Source organism: Branchiostoma lanceolatum, chromosome 4, assembly GCF_035083965.1.
Source record: "Branchiostoma lanceolatum isolate klBraLanc5 chromosome 4, klBraLanc5.hap2, whole genome shotgun sequence".
Taxonomy (NCBI): Eukaryota; Metazoa; Chordata; class Leptocardii; order Amphioxiformes; family Branchiostomatidae; genus Branchiostoma; species Branchiostoma lanceolatum.
The window spans coordinates 28,803,086-28,819,025 of NC_089725.1; the positions used below are offsets into that span (position 1 = coordinate 28,803,086).

Here is a 15,940-nt window from a genome sequence, read left to right on the forward strand (position 1 = left end):
ATAGACATCTCTAATTGGTCCATCGATATAACTTTCGGGAGCATACTCCCACAATGCATTGTACCATCCCGCCACAGACTGACAAGTTTGTAAATTTCAAATTTTCCTCAGGTCTGCCTGTTGAAACACTTATTTTATCGCGACCAAAGGTGGACATAGGTCGTTTTCCGAGTGCAGGAGAAAAATGGATTCCCAGACTCACGAGCCGATGACGCTAGGGTCGCCAACTCACGGCCCGAGCGCGGGCGGAGCGACGTTCCTGCCCGGCTTCCTCCTCGGCGACCCCCCGGCTGCGCCGTCCCCGAGTTTCGGAGCCGGAAGAACGTGGTCCTCCCCTCATCAGCTGGTAGGAGGTTTTTGAACGTTATTGGAAATGTCGTAGTAAGAAATTTAGTCTGCATGAATCCTCTGCTTACCGTTTAACTTTTATTGCGTGATTTGAACGATTGTAGTATGAGAGGAACAAACAGGTGTAACGTTAGTAAGTAAAAGTTGACGTTGAAAATTTCATTCAGTTGTCAAATAATTTATAGCATGGCCATAGAGGAACTTACTGGAGTGATGACTTACTTTTGAGTGTTTTGAAGCAGTCCTGAAACTCTAGAGCATATACTCTAGTGATTGTGGCTCGCAATACCCACTTGCAAATATTATTCACTGAATACATTGTGATATTGCACATTATGATATATGAGAACAAGCTGAGCAACTTGCAATTTTGCAAGAAAAAATACTCTGAGTCTTTGTATTAGAATTATGAATCACAGAAACAGGATAAAAAGGATTTCAAGCCCTACTACAATATACCAAACTGCTTCGAAATGTACCGTACATTATGATTTAATGATCTCCAAGAAGCTGTTTGGAGGCAAAATCGTTTGCCTGTCACAAATACCTTAGGAGGGCTGCTAGAAAACATAACGATTTTGCCTCCCAAATCTGCTTGGTAGATTACTGTATGACTGATTTTTAATTATAATGTCTTATAACTGCATGACTATTCTGTTCCTTCAGAGCTCCAGTTTCAGCAGGCAGCAGTCGGCGAGCACGCCGTCCTCCCATGGACCGGGCAGCGGCTTCGGCCGGTCCATGAGCGTCCAGTCCGGCAGCACCCCAGGGTCGGGGCACACCCACCTGACCCCTCGGTCGGACCGGCTGGAGGGGAAGGGGGCGACGCTCCACAGCGTGTCTAAGGACAAGTCAGGGGCTCCGCCTGTCCAGGGACTGTTCAGTCATACCAGCACCCCGACTGGCTCTGTCTTCAGAGGTGAGCTATGTACTCAACCATTACTTACTTACTGCCAGTTCCAGCATGTAGAGCAGCAACAAAAGCTGTCCAGTTCCTTCTGACCAGGGCTAATATTCTCTGGATGCTATTCTATGTGTGGTTGAAACTCTCCAGCTTTGTATCAGCTTATTACACATGACTACCCATCACCTGTCAGTTTCTGCCTATTTGACTTATTGTTTTATGTCTTAATCACTTAATCTTATGATGGTTGCATTTTTCAGGTACCCCAGAAAGACAACAGCTGGAATTCACAGTCAACAGAACACCAGTACTTACAGGTGTGGCACATACCACTCCATCAGGAGGGGTGCTCTTCAGCCCAGGACCCACTCCCGGGGTTCAGAACGTGCAGAAACCCAGCCCGCCATCCCCCGCCCAGACCGACCCATTCTACACCCAGGGGGAGGCCCTGACTGCGGAGGACCAGTTGGACGAGACGTGGGTGACGATCTTCGGCTTCCCGCCCGCCGCAACATCTTTCATCCTGCAGCAGTTCTCGCAGTACGGAAACATCATCAAACACGTGATAGCCTCCAACGGCAACTGGCTGCACCTTCACTACGGGTCCAAGATGCAGGCCAAGAAGGCCCTGAGCAAAAACGGGAAGGTGTTCGGCGGAAGCATCATGGTCGGGGTGACGCTGTGTATAGACAAGAGTGTCATGGAACAGACGGTTGCGCCAATCACGGAATCTAGCAGCGCAGTGTTCACTCCGATTAGACCCAGGCACCAGTCAGAGGGAGCTGTATCGAGACATACCCCCATCAGGCCGCTCACCGCTGCGTACAAGGCAGCAAGCAATGAACACGAAGTCGTGAATGACTCCAAAACACCGCAGAAGAATGGGAACATGGTTTACAAGGCAATGGAATACATGTTTGGGTGGTAGATGGATCTTACAGCCTTCTTTCCCTAGGCTTTGTTTATAAAATAATACAGATAAAGCACATCAGTCTCATATCTTTATCCACTCATAACTTTTAGGTAGGCTTCTTTCAGCTAAATGATAGCTTCATCACTTCTATTTCCAAACACAGAATCTGATTTTAGTTTTCCCTTACTGGTGTTGGGTCCAAACAGAAACTAGCAAGAATATGTCTCTACTTCAATTAGGTACAATGTGCACACAAGTAGGTTTCTAGCAAAGCATATCCTTTCATACAAAGGTGTATCACAAACTTACATGGTGGGTTATTTTAGTATTTGCTGGAATTTTCCTTGCTGTCTCTTTTGTAGGCAAGATATCTTACAGTGGAATCCTGATATGTTTAGACCGTTTGGAATCACAGAACCACACTATGGCATATGTAATGCAGCTGTTCTGGTTAGATAAGGCGATATGTGCTTCAATTGTGCAATCTCACGCTACTGAATTGGGATGTGATCACCAGTTACAGGTGCAGTACTACAACCTTAGGGTCAATCAAGGAAATCAACGAAATTTTCACTCTAGGGCCTTGAATTCTCTTTCATACTTTCCACCTGATACCCAGGATGAATGTTGACAGGATTTTTAAAGACACTGTATTTTCTTAGAAGAACCCTCTGAGTCTTTGTGCTACTGATTGAAATGGAAAACTGGACTTTTCGTCGTTTGTCAAAAATTGTATGTGTATCAGTAATGTTTTCACAAATGAGAGAATGCAACAAGCAATGGTGTAATCATGTTTGTAACAGTTTTTATTCAACACAATCAATTTGTCTAACAACAAAATAAAGACATTTCTTTCACATGCTTTGTACCCTTTGTTTGATATATTTTTAGGAAACAAGGTTGAAAACGTAACAATTGGTATTTACACAGGTTACTTTGAAATAATCTGAACTTTCACAATTTAAGACACGTCTTTCACAATATATGACCTTTTTTTATACAAGCATTTCATTTCTGTTAGAAATTTATATCGTCTTCCTTCAATGGAGGTGCCAGGGGATTGGTCAGTTCTGAAATAAAAACAGTGTAATTCAGTTGTCACAAACTGGCTGTAATGGATCAACAACAAAAAAGAGAATTGACAAAAGCAATTATGTTTGATTAAAGAAAGCACAAAAGTCAGGCTTGGTGTGTTGACATTGCTTACCTCGGCAGGCTAGAAGAGTCCGCCACTGTCTGAGTCAGCATGAAGAAATTCATGGAGACCTCCGCTCACACACTCCGCGTTGCAACCACCACAGTAGTTGGCACTAAATGATATTGACAAAGACGATTAACGAGATTTGTATGTGATAGATCAGACAAGTGTTCTTTATACACATGTATAATCCGTGTCTACATATATAAAGGAGTCACAACGATAAATGAATTGTGTGCAGTCTTTGTCAATAGATCTGGAATGCTTTGTAACAACCATGTGAAGGAAGCGAAAAAAAAAACCTGGTTTCAAACCCTGGAATCAGTTTACACCAACAGGACACTAAACGTTTAATACCAACCTGCAGCGTAGTCCCCTGGGACAGTCCACGCCCATGCAAGGGTCCACGTAGCAGTATACAGGAGCACAATCTATCATTGTATACAACACAAGTGGGAAAAGTTAGCCATCAGTCATTTCCAAGCAGATGTTTGGGTGGAAGTTCCTAACGTTTTCTGACCGCCAGAGACGCCCGACAGTTGTATCCTCTCAAGAAAATTCCACAACCTTTCAATCCAACATCAGCTTGGAGTCATCAACACAAATGATATCAATATCATGACTTCTTTTAGCCTCTACTAGCTTCGAGGCGGTTGGAAAGAGTAGACTGAAATTGGCCAACTAGACAGCATACCGGAGTTAGCCGATGCGGCAATTGATAAATCATTTACTGAGATATGATCGACCAAAATCAAGTTTACGAATTTTCTTGCGTAAAGTCTACTGTGGCTTGTTACTGATAAGTAGTACTCATAATAAACGGAATGGAACTTACCGGCTCTGCGCTTAGCCCGCGAAAGTTCCATGGCTGAAAATAAAATAAAGTGAAAAGTCCTGACATGTTTTCGAAAAATGCAATTTTGCTAGCTTCTTGTGTTAAGCTTCAAATCACTCCCCACGATATGTGTATCTGCAGATTACATTCTATTTAGTACAATTCAGAAACGCATCAGTGACGCTAGAGACAAGCGCAAAACGCGACGATGTTCCATCTCATCGACATCTTTTTGTAGATTTATCGAAAGGCGTCTGGCTCTGAAACGAAGAACGAACTCGACTCATGATCATTTCAAAAACGATTCCATTTTCATGTATGGGACTTTCCGCCCTGAATCGATCACAAGATACCGTGCAAATGGACTTGATCTTGGCGAAAAATAATATTCAAACTCTTACCTTGTGAGCACACGACGAGACCCAGGAACACGATGACAAGTACCTTCATGATGAGAACAGAGAATTCTTCTTCAGGCAGTGCAGCGTCCGAAACGTCCGAGTCGCGCAGTGCAGCGGTGTGTGATGTGTGAGGATATGGGCCTGCAGTCGGACTTAAATCTACCGCTGAAGTCAACAACAACACGGTCAAACAGGATGTGTGCCGCTTCCGTTCGCTTTCCTGGGGCGGCGAACGTCTAAGGTGCCGGACAAGCTTCGCGACACCGCGCTGTGCGGGCGACGGGCTCTAGCGTTCGCAATTATCGGTTATATTCTATGAAATTCACACACAGTGTACAAAAACATATAAGAACTACCATAATGATTATAAAGTTATTCTGTGAAGATTACCAAAAATACCGCTGGAAAAATGAACTTCCGGTTTGCGGGTTACGACATCAGCCAGTTTTGAGCTGACACCAGTTTCGAATAGCGGGAAGTTACGTCTTTTTATGACGTCTGTGTATTCAGTCTGGGACGTCTTGAAGTTCGTTTCCGGACTTGTAACGGTTTCTCGTTTCTTCCGCAGCGAAACTTCGTACACGTCCAGCTGACGCGGCGAAATCCGAGATCTCAAGATACGTAGGTTTTGAACCACACACACCGGGAAGGACCCCTACTCCTTTCGATCGATAAGGAAGTGGGTATTGACAGGACAGTGGCAAAGTTCAGGTCAAAAATATTTATTAGCATTTAGCAATGAAGACAACAGTCTGAATTACAGCTAATCCACACAACATTGATTTAGAAATATAACAGTCTGAATTACAGCTAATCCACACAACTTTGATTTAGAAATATAACAGTCTGAATTACAGCTAATCCACACAACATTGATTTAATAATATAAGTCTGAATTACAGCTAATTCACACAACATTGATTCAAAAATATAACAGTCTGAATTACAGCTAATTCACACAACATTGAGTCAAAGATATAACAGTCTGAATTACAGCTAATTCACACAACATTGATTTAATAATATAAGTCTGAATTACAGCTAATTCACACAACATTGATTCAAAAATATAACAGTCTGAATTACAGCTAATTCACACAACATTGATTCAAAAATATAACAGTCTGAATTACAGCTAATTCACACAACATTGATTTAATAATATAAGTCTGAATTACAGCTAGTCCACACAACATTGATTTAGAAATATAACAGTCTGAATTACAGCTAATCCACACAACTTTGATTTAGAAATATAACAGTCTGAATTACAGCTGATCCGCACAACAGTGATTTAGAAATATAACAGTCTGAATTACAGCTGATCCGCACAACAGTGATTTAGAAATATACCAGTCTGAATTACAGCTAATCCACACAACTTTGATTTAGAAATATAACAGTCTGAATTACAGCTGATCCGCACAACAGTGATTTAGAAATATAACAGTCTGAATTACAGCTAATCCGCACAACATTGATGAAAAAAATATAATACTAGTAGTCTGAATTAAAGCTAATCCAAACAGCATTGATTTAAAAATATATAACAGTCTGAATTACAGCACCCTCATAAATCAGGCCCCCTACGCTCCACGATATATTCGCGACCGATGTATCGTGGAGCGTAGGGGGCCTGATTTATGAGGGTGAATTACAGCTAATCCATTAAACTTTGATATAGAAATATTCATACTTTTCAAGACAAACGCCTTTAGTAAAAATCACAGAGATGTACAATGCAATTACAAATGTTAAAATACGTACTGTGTACGTAATTGAAATACATAGACAATAAGAGTCCTAGTAATCAATACGGAGGTATTCGACATTATTGAAGGTTTAGAGAGATTTGTTGTGGAGCAGCGTCGCTTGATACGTATACCGTCTCCAGGAGAGGGCGTCAAAACAAAATTGCCGGGCCTTTTTGTTAATTGAATTGTAGATTATGGCCTTGTCAGAAGCAAATTAGTTTCGCGTGATTCTTCAAGATATTGTACTCAATTTTGTTATAAATTGAATTTGGTGAGTCTGCGGCCTTTAGTTGGGAAACCCCATTTAGCACAATAACGGGTTTAACACCATTCATGAATTATGTAAATGTGTTAGTCATTTGCATAAAATTTACAAACTGAGCTCTAAACATTTCATAGAGGTCGACATAATGTCCTTGGGTCGCCGAACTCTAGTTTCTTCTATAACTTTTGAGTACCTTTATATACTTCTGAGAAGTTCTGATTACTTCTATTAACTCGAATCATTTCTATTGCTTCTGATCAGAAACAGTTTCAAAATGGTTCTGCTGTGCATCCCCAAGTTGCAGATGTTTGCTCGTCAACGGCAGACAGCAGCGATGTACCAGTCGGGAAGGAAGGTGTGTGGAGACCCCCTGCCCCTGTGTACTTCACACGTCACGCCCTGCGCGTCTGGTTGGAACAGGTAGACAACTCTGCCAGGTAGGCCAAAAAGAAACAGTTATAGATCATAATACTGTACGCGAGCTGGAAGATTAATCATTGATTGTTAACGTTACAATCAGTTTGTCAAAGTGGTTTCTAATTAGTTCCAACATATTTGACTAAAAGATGAATTGAATCTTATTGTGATGCAACTTCATGTCTCATCTTTATTGCAATCAATTCTATAATTAGAAGCCCCAGCATCAATGGCATTGATTTTTCGACCGTTTTTAAAGGTATACACAATGACATAACACATTTTCCTTATCTGGTTGGATAAGGGGATGGTCTAGGGTAATTAGACGTACCCCAAAACCAGAAAAGCAAAGTCAGTAACTTGTTTCGTGAATAAGGAGCTCTAATGTTACCTTGCATCGTCCTCAGTCGCACATCTCTTGACGAAGGACAGAAAGTTGTCGCAGAAGTTCATACACACAGACGCCTTCCAGTCACTTCCGTATTCAACCTGTATGGCGACAGGGACAAGGATGAACGAATGAATGAATGAATGAATGAATAAAGATGAAGACGAATGAATGAATGAATGATCAGGTGAAGGGAGGAATGAGTGAACAACGACTTGTACCAAGCTGAAGGAAAATATTCTATCATTTCCTTTTCTTTTCCCAGTTTTAGAATTACTGATTGAAATGTGCTTTAGTGATTTAACGTTTTGATTTTGTTTTAAACCTGCAGAATTACAAAAAGAAAAACAGAAAAATATCACTAATTACTTTGCCAGGTATGTCACGTGTGCGGAAGCTCTCCACACTGCGGACCACGCCCTTGTTGTCACGGAAACCGAACACTATTTCCGGCACGCCCACCAGGTACGACTGCACCCAGCACGTCTGCAACTTCCTAACGACGATGGAAAATGAGATATGTAAGACTTGGATGTTTCGACACTTGATGATGACGGGGAGGTGGTACTCAATACACGTTTAAGGGGACCAATGTTGTAAATTTCTATCAAGTTGTTGCCGCACGGCTCTGGCAAAGTCGCCTCGGTAGGGAATGAGTTGGATTCGTTAAAGGATCTCATGGGTTGGTTGGGAACTAGCTGGAAATAAGTCAGCAGTGATTGTGGAGTGGTTGGGAGTCAACGTTGGCTCCCATCCACGCCCACCGGCCACCGGCTGGAAGGCCAGCAATAAGAAAAAAAATGTAATAGTATAAAAACTGTAACTTGAAAACGAAAACAGCCGGGAGGAGTCTGCATCGGAGGCTACCTGTCCCTCACCCCCAGGTGGATCTCAAGGAACAGTCACAGACAGGACATCTCCATACCTTGAGGTCTTCAATCTAGTCTAAACTCCAGGGTTAAACCCGTTCTATATTGTATGTCACTGGATTGGTATATTCACCAGGAGTGTTCTACGGACTTTCACATTATTATTCACCTGTAGAAGTTTCTTTCTTCATTCTGAGTACACGGCGTCTTGTTCGTCTTGATCTCCACGTAGCGTGCAGGTGGGGGCAGTGTGTCGTCTGGCAGCCGGGCGTCAACCTCCGCAGAGAACAGGAGGGAGTGGGCGTTCAGCCGGGACGTCACCACGGTGTAGAACGCTTCGTTCAGGTCAACCATCGCATCGGTATTCGGTTCTCCTCTTGCTTTGTCTTTATAAGAGAATCACGCAAGAGTGATTATAGAAAGGGGGAGGGGCAGAAGAGGTGTGTACGTTTTTTTCCTTCCTTCCGATTTGGCCTGCTATGTTTGTTCATACTTGTGTTTTACTCAAAGCTGTGCTGCCGTGTTTTTTTCTTCTGAAAAACACAGATCACGCTTCTCTGCTTAACTCAACAGTCCGAAGCTGTAGTTCTGACTGCGCGCATTGAAATGCGTGACGCGTCCTTTGCTTCAGAAATCTATATCAGGTAAAGACAATAGATCGATGGGTTTGTCGTCACGCTACTTGCGATATTTCTAACGGACTGAATGATTCCATGTCGTTTAACGTGAGGCAATGATCACGGATGGAGTGCTTGTGATACATTTATTTTATATGCTCTATGAGTTGTGGAAATCTGTTGCAGTTAGCCACAGGTTGTTAATGGTGCATGTCGATTTACCGATATGAAGGAGAAAGAAAGAACGGACAAAAGTCTGAAAAACCAAAATGTGATATACATATATATACTTGAATGACAAATCAAGAGACATGTAACGTATATGAAGAGGAATAGTTTTGATATGACTTGAGTCACATGACACAACATCCCGAAATGAAATTAAAGTTGTTTTCCGAAAAGAAGTAGACGTGTTCCTCTCCAGAGTCAAGACCCTCCCAACAAACGCAAACACACACAAATGTTTTTTTTAAATCCCGTATAATCGCATTCGCACAAAAAAGAAGTAAAAATGGTTATTGACTTTGATATACAAGAAACCAATCCCTCCTTCAAGCCCGTTTCTTTCGTGTAAAGCCATGTTGATTTCATTTTATGGATGACATCCGCGCGCGCATCAATTATCGTCCATTTAAAAAATAAAAAATAAAACGTTTCCTACCATATTGTAAATCGTGCAAAATGAGGATATATATGCCGTAAGTTGCAAAAAGATATTTCGTAAACGGATACTAAGGTCGTGGAATGCCAAAGTCAAAGAAGATTATGCAAATGAACAAAAGTGAAGAATCCATTAATTGATATAACGTTGGGTAACATAAATTCGTGGGGTACTTAAATTCGGGATTTTTCGAAAACGGGGTATTTAGGGATATGTGCTAGATGCAACATCAGTAATACCACTAGAAATGCAAACTTGACAGACTAACACATTCAGAACACTGCCTGAAAAGCTTCGATAACCATGCATTAGAAGTTGGCTACGTCAAAAACTCTCCGTCCCTTATTGACAGAGTCTGGGGGCTTCGTGGGAGACTCACACTGCACGGTTGTTCGCTGGTTTATAAGACAAATGTCACATCTCCTGCCTGCTAAACACAATTATTTACAAGACAACTTATTACAATCTCTTTTGCTAACCTGCAACTGGATTCTAAGTGTGATCAATCATCAAAACTCCTCTTTGTTGCTACCGTTGAACCTACGGCACGTGTATTTTCCCGCCGCCATATTGTTACCCAGAATCATGTCGTCAAGCAGACGACAAAAGGTTTATGAGGAACACTTTTTTGTCTAAATGTTGCGTGTGATAGTGGACTGAAGACGATATTTTCCTCAAAGTTTGCTCCTAACACAACAAGGAACACATGGACATAGTAGTATAACCATTGCTACGGCATCCAGCTAACTTGCCATGAATAATGTACACATTGCCATGACGGTGGGGATCGACTTTGAGTGACGTTCTACCGACTCAACAAACGGGATGTTAGCAAAGGCCTGATGTGTGCGGTGCGGCCGTTTTTTCGTGTATTTTTTTTACTTGGACACGTCTATATCCATAGCACTCTCCTCAAGCAAAGGATGGAACGAATAGCTGCTGTATAAAATGTGATTAGCGGTAAGATATTCAAGACGAATCTTCTCTCCCGAATTAATGTGCCCCCCTGTCCGACAACACTGTCATTGTGCGTGCGGCGGACGGTAGTTTCAAGTTGAAATATTATGGTGTCAGCACGACTAGAGACAAAATCTACCATATATATGATTAGTGCAAAGATAGTACATGATACTGACAGAATAATAGAAAAAAAGGATGGTTTATTGTTCTGCTAGATTGATTTCAGTCAACCATTATCGGAAATATCCCGAATTTATGTTACCCAACGTTACCATTGTGTGTTTAGTCATTTGTTCAACCATGTTGACCACGTAGATTTCATATTGAAGACAACTTTTTTTTGCCAAGCTTTTTTTTTATTCGCACGCTAGCATCAGTTTTGGGGTTCGCGGAGGATGTCATCCATATGATGAAATCAACCACCCATCAACATGGCCTAACCAATCACCTGCTGTCAGATACTGCTCCATCTTGTGACCCCAGTAGTTACCCTGACGATTCTCGTGCCACTGCTCGTGAACATGGCTGATGTACCAGGTGCCGTTGAACTTCGTCACCGCCAACTTCCACCCTCGCTTGTACGGAGTACACGTGACCTTGGAGAGGTGTCCCCTCAAGGTCACAAAGTCCACGCCGGACAAAAGGCTGAAACATTTAATAACAGGTATGTATTTGAATACCAGTATGTAGGCATTTACATTATTCATGAAAAATCAATAACTGGTGATATGAATTATTCCTTAGTGGAAATTGAGAGCCTGTCTTACTTAATATCTCCCTAGATTGTGTGAAAGGCTACTAAGCAACATTTGACTGTATCTGAAGTATGATATAAAACCCCATACACTTATATGACAAAATAAAATCATTCCTCTCTGGAATGGACACAAACTGGGCGCACCCGAACTGTGAACATTTCGGGTGCAAAATAGTTAGTGAAATCATTCGGGAAAAAACAAACAAAATAAAATAATAAATGCGTTGGCTGGACTTAAAAGGCGTTATTTACATAGATATTTTGTCGTGGTTTCGATCAAGCTTGTTGAATAGAAAGGTGTGATAATTGGGTTTCGATACGTGTAACACAGTTTCGATGGCTTTCATAAACCCAATTAGAGCCCGGTAACATTTGTTCAAAGGTCGTAGCACGATCGCAAACTCAGGGCATTCTTGAGATAGTCGTGCATCATGATTTTGTACACAATTCAGCCAGCAGTCTTGTTACAAAAATGCTGTCTTTGATCGTTGTCGGCGGTTGGTTCTGCTACAACCTGTTTGAAAAGTCTACGACATCAAAAATAGCCAGACGACATACGACCGTGGTTGAGGGATATCGGGCGCCGTCAAGAGAGTTTCGGATCTCGAGGGCCAACAAAACTTCTATCATTTTCGGTGAAACCTATGCGTCATGCACAATTTGATGTGTCATAGTTTCTATTTCGGTGGTAAAATGTTAGACGTGTACGGTTCGATACACGCGAACAACATATCAGTGGGTTTGTATAACATCAGCTTGAACATCGTTTTGAACAGCTACTGAATGCTGCAGTTGTAAACAAAAAATTGTGTATATTTGTTTTGACGACGATTTAATTTGTCTATGGAAATTGTAATGTATGTAACGTTAATGTTTTATGAATAAAGTTGTGAAAAAAAGCTTGGACATCGTCTTGGCGCACATGCTGGTTTTGTCTCTCATATATGACATGAAATCAACAGCCTATCATGGGTTGAAAGTGAAAATAAAAGGAGTTAGAAAGAGGTGCACCTGCTGGGTGTTTATCTAAATGAACGGCCGGCCCTCGACGCATGATTTCTTTTAGAAACCGTCTTTTGATATTGATGATTGGTTTATTTCATATCATTAAAAAGTATCACAGTTTCGCAGTGCACGCGACGTGTGCACTGAATTGAACTGGGAATACATTATACATTATTAGCTTCATAAAATTATTTACAATTGCCCAGCCAAGCTTATATACGAGATTTTCAGAACATTAAAATAGGTGAAGTGACAGTATTTTTCTTATACAATACCATATCCGGGTACATTGTATTAACAATATAGATGCATAAACAGGACATGTTTCAAATACAATACAATTATATTACAGAAACCGCATCGATGCTTAATCTATGAATGCAATAAAATAAAATAAATTAACACTCAGGTACTGGTACTTTTCGTTGTTATTGACAGCATGTTGCTCAGTGGTGGCAAACAGTAACAGGTCTCTTATTTAGTAATGATACCATGTATGGTATCGGGCTATTTCTATGACGTGCTGTTCTGGTTTTAATAGTGTTCAACTGTTGACTCATATGCCTATATCATAACCTGAAACTATAACAATACATTATTTACCTTGGGTTGACACGTTGAGCCTCTACAATCCATTTCAGAATGTGGTCCAGATCGCCCCCTTCATCGTTCCAGTCCACGAGCTTTTGGGGAAAACCGTGGTTCAGGTCCAGGTGGACATGCTGTCTGTCCGCTGGTTCCACGTAGTACTTCAGGTTTCGCCCATCGCTGAAGAATCCATCCTGGGTCAGCGAGAAAATTCCCACTTCTTCTGGTTGACTATAGTTCGGAAACGGTCCCAAATAACCTCTGCGGTCGGTTCGAAGTTTCTCCATTTCTGTATCAAACACCGGACTGTACTATGCGCACTCCCAAAGCGTTGCTTTTTTTGTTTACACAAAATGGAGTCTAGCGTGAACAAGTTTTGGTGGAAAGTTACTAGTGTGTTGGCTGTACTTCGTCGGGGTTTATAAAGGCCATCGAAACTGTGTTACACGTATAGAAACCGGATTATCAGATTTCTATTTAACAATGAGCTTGTCGATACTATGACATAGTATCGATACTATGTCATAGTATCGACAAGCTTGTTAAATAGAAATCTGATAATCCGGTTTCTATACGTGTAACACAGTTTCGATGGCCTTCAAGTATAAACCCCCTTATGGCCCGGTCATGACAAGAATACAAGGTAGATGTCGTTCTAATCTGTGAGGTTTGTCTTATTACCTTCGCCGAGAAGGTTATGCATAGGGTAGCGTTTGTGTGTTTGTGTGTAACCGCGAGAATGCCTTGATGGGCTGACTTGGTATTTGGTATGTTGGTAGGTTTTGATGAGACCTGAAAACGATTAGATTTTGGACCCCTAGCGGCTTCTTACGGTACTGCAGCGGAACTTCCTGTTTTGATTTTTCGTGTTCTGGACATACTATGGAACTGATTTTTGAGTGGTAGATAGATCTTTGGACAAAGAGTAAGTGGTGTGGGTTTGGGGCCCCTAGCGGCTTTTTTGAACTGCAGGAGCGGGTTTTTCTTCAGACTTTGAAAGGGAATAACTCAAGAAGGGCTTGATGGATGGTACTGATTTTTGGTAATGAGATACCTTGAGTGATGATGTACATGATTAGATACTTCTTATGCAAATCAGTATCTAATTTGCATAATTAATGAGGAAAGTTTATTCATCCGCCAAATTCCATGATAGGACTCTGAAACATGTGACATATGTAACTGAAGAAGAGAGAAATATTGATTGATATGAACTATGCAAATGAAGACCTCATTTGCATAATTAATGAGAAAATACTATAACAAGATGGCCTTGATGGATGGTCATGATTTTTGTTATGTAGATAGCTTGTGTGATGCTTAGTATGATTGGACGATAATTATGCAAATCAGATTCTAATTTGCATAATTAATGAGGCAACTTTAAAAATCCGCTTTGTTGCATGATTTGACTATTCAAATTGTAACTGAGGAAGAGAGGAATGTTGGAGGGTAGAAAATATGCAAATGTGGGCCTAATTTGCATACTTAATGAGTAACTTCTATAATTCCACACTGGCAAATGGCGGCAATTTCATACATTTAATACTTTTTGTGTGGCATCGGGAAGTTATGTGAATGTGAACATCGTTGAATCAAATTATGCTAATAATGGCCTCATTTGCATAATTGATTATAAATATTAGTATAACATTCTTTGTTAAGCTCATAATTTGTTAAGCTCATACTTTGGACATATCATATTTTAAGACAATCAACTGGTATGATTTATAATTCATGAGAAACACTCCTGATACGTCAGTCATAAAAGTTAAAATCATTTGGCGGAGGTATGAGGTCGTGGAACTAGTAATAGTCTGTAACAGCTGTCTTTTATCCTTTTCGGCGGTTGGTTCTGTTACAGCCAGTTTGATCATAGTGATCCTGACGATAAAAGAATTTCCCCTGCAGAAAGATCCTGTCAATAATGTAAAAATGTCTCTTATGGAAGGATTGATGGTCTGCGTAGCCGGAGGCCCCGGAGCTATTTTATAGTTCACCGTTAATCGTAGCCGGGCAGCGCTAGCTCTAATTTAATTTAAGTGTCATCGGTAAATTTCGTAAAACGTAATCGGTCGCTTTACTTTTACATAGCACGTAATCTTTGCACGATTAACTTCAATTGTCATTGTTTTTAGGGCAAAGTCGATTGCCCTAAAGTCGCCACGGATGGTATACGTAGCGTCCGGTTGTGTCGAAAATCGTTTTGCCAGGCACTTATTATAAGAACACTATGGACCATCAAATGAAAACGTTCCCAAACCCTTTCGCAATACATAAAAAACATTCAATTGCTCAATTCAATTGCTCAATTCAACTGCTGCTTCTCCTAAATTTACCCCCTCCCCCTCAGAACCTCACTGAACCTCTGCTTGGGAGCAATTTTGTAAAGCCTGTCAGTACTGGGAAAATTTCCACAGGAGGATACTCTCAAGAACAGTCAATAGTGCAAGTTAGTATGTAGGAAGCTATTGAATGAATTGAATTGCCAATTTTTCTGCACCATCAATGTAGGCTTTTATCTTTTATGATCTATTCAAATACTTAATTCCCGGTTGTTAACATTGATTGATAGGAGTATTACTTGGTATGGCCAAGACTTTTGCTTGTTCTTCCAACTTTTTGTAGTGGTGCTCCTAGATTTTTGATGGTGCTCCTAACTTTTTTGAGTTAGGAGCACAGTGCTCCTAGGTCTAAAAGTTAGTCTTCAGCCCTGATGTATCAAGATCTGTTTTCTTCATTAGTTTTATTGAATTTATTTCGGACTCTGGAGATTTTATCTAAGGCAACTAATTATGTTTTGATGAAATAAAAAGTGTTCTAAGTCACTCTGCTTGTTAGTCACTGACAAAAAGAGCATTGAAATGTGAAAATAAGTGCAATATTCAAATACATATTGGTTTGATATTACGTAAGTATGCTAATATATCAACTAGACAGGATCAGGTTTAGGTTCAGGTCCGGACCTGAACCTAAACCTCTCGACCTGAACCTGGACTCGAACCTGATCGAGCCGAACCGGTATCCACCCCTACGTGCAACGAATTCTATTGACAGGAT

At 40.9% G+C, this 15,940-nt stretch overlaps 2 protein-coding genes across 2 annotated transcripts; one reads left to right on the forward strand and one right to left on the reverse strand.

The window, feature by feature from the left end:
- Positions 1 to 52: 52 nt before the first annotated feature.
- Positions 53 to 3,024, forward strand: LOC136433886 (nucleoporin NUP35-like). The gene is made up of 3 exons (XM_066426470.1): positions 53 to 346; positions 1,015 to 1,267; positions 1,513 to 3,024. Exons 1-3 carry the CDS (start codon positions 185 to 187, stop codon positions 2,178 to 2,180), a joined length of 1,083 nt encoding a protein of 360 aa, XP_066282567.1. The 5' UTR covers positions 53 to 184; the 3' UTR covers positions 2,181 to 3,024.
- On the reverse strand, positions 2,951 to 13,241 carry LOC136433887 (decapping and exoribonuclease protein-like). The gene is made up of 11 exons (XM_066426472.1): positions 12,896 to 13,241; positions 10,979 to 11,175; positions 8,462 to 8,678; positions 7,793 to 7,919; positions 7,427 to 7,524; positions 4,990 to 7,048; positions 4,600 to 4,764; positions 4,199 to 4,231; positions 3,725 to 3,794; positions 3,373 to 3,475; positions 2,951 to 3,235 (listed from the first exon to the last, which is right to left on the reverse strand). Exons 1-6 carry the CDS (start codon positions 13,165 to 13,167, stop codon positions 6,934 to 6,936), a joined length of 1,026 nt encoding a protein of 341 aa, XP_066282569.1. The 5' UTR covers positions 13,168 to 13,241; the 3' UTR covers positions 2,951 to 3,235; positions 3,373 to 3,475; positions 3,725 to 3,794; positions 4,199 to 4,231; positions 4,600 to 4,764; positions 4,990 to 6,933.
- Between the last annotated feature and the right edge of the window lie 2,699 nt (positions 13,242 to 15,940).

Coding starts and splice junctions, on each gene's coding strand:
- LOC136433886 (XM_066426470.1), top strand. CDS start 185: ATGGATTCCCAGACTCACGAGCCGATGACGCTAGGGTCGCCAACTCAC. Junction 347..1,014: donor GGTCCTCCCCTCATCAGCTG/GTAGGAGGTTTT, acceptor CTGTTCCTTCAG/AGCTCCAGTTTCAGCAGGCA. Junction 1,268..1,512: donor GACTGGCTCTGTCTTCAGAG/GTGAGCTATGTA, acceptor TGCATTTTTCAG/GTACCCCAGAAAGACAACAG.
- LOC136433887 (XM_066426472.1), bottom strand. CDS start 13,167: ATGGAGAAACTTCGAACCGACCGCAGAGGTTATTTGGGACCGTTTCCG. Junction 7,920..8,461: donor GAAGAAAGAAACTTCTACAG/GTGAATAATAAT, acceptor CATCGTCGTTAG/GAAGTTGCAGACGTGCTGGG. Junction 7,049..7,426: donor GCGACTGAGGACGATGCAAG/GTAACATTAGAG, acceptor CCTACCTGGCAG/AGTTGTCTACCTGTTCCAAC.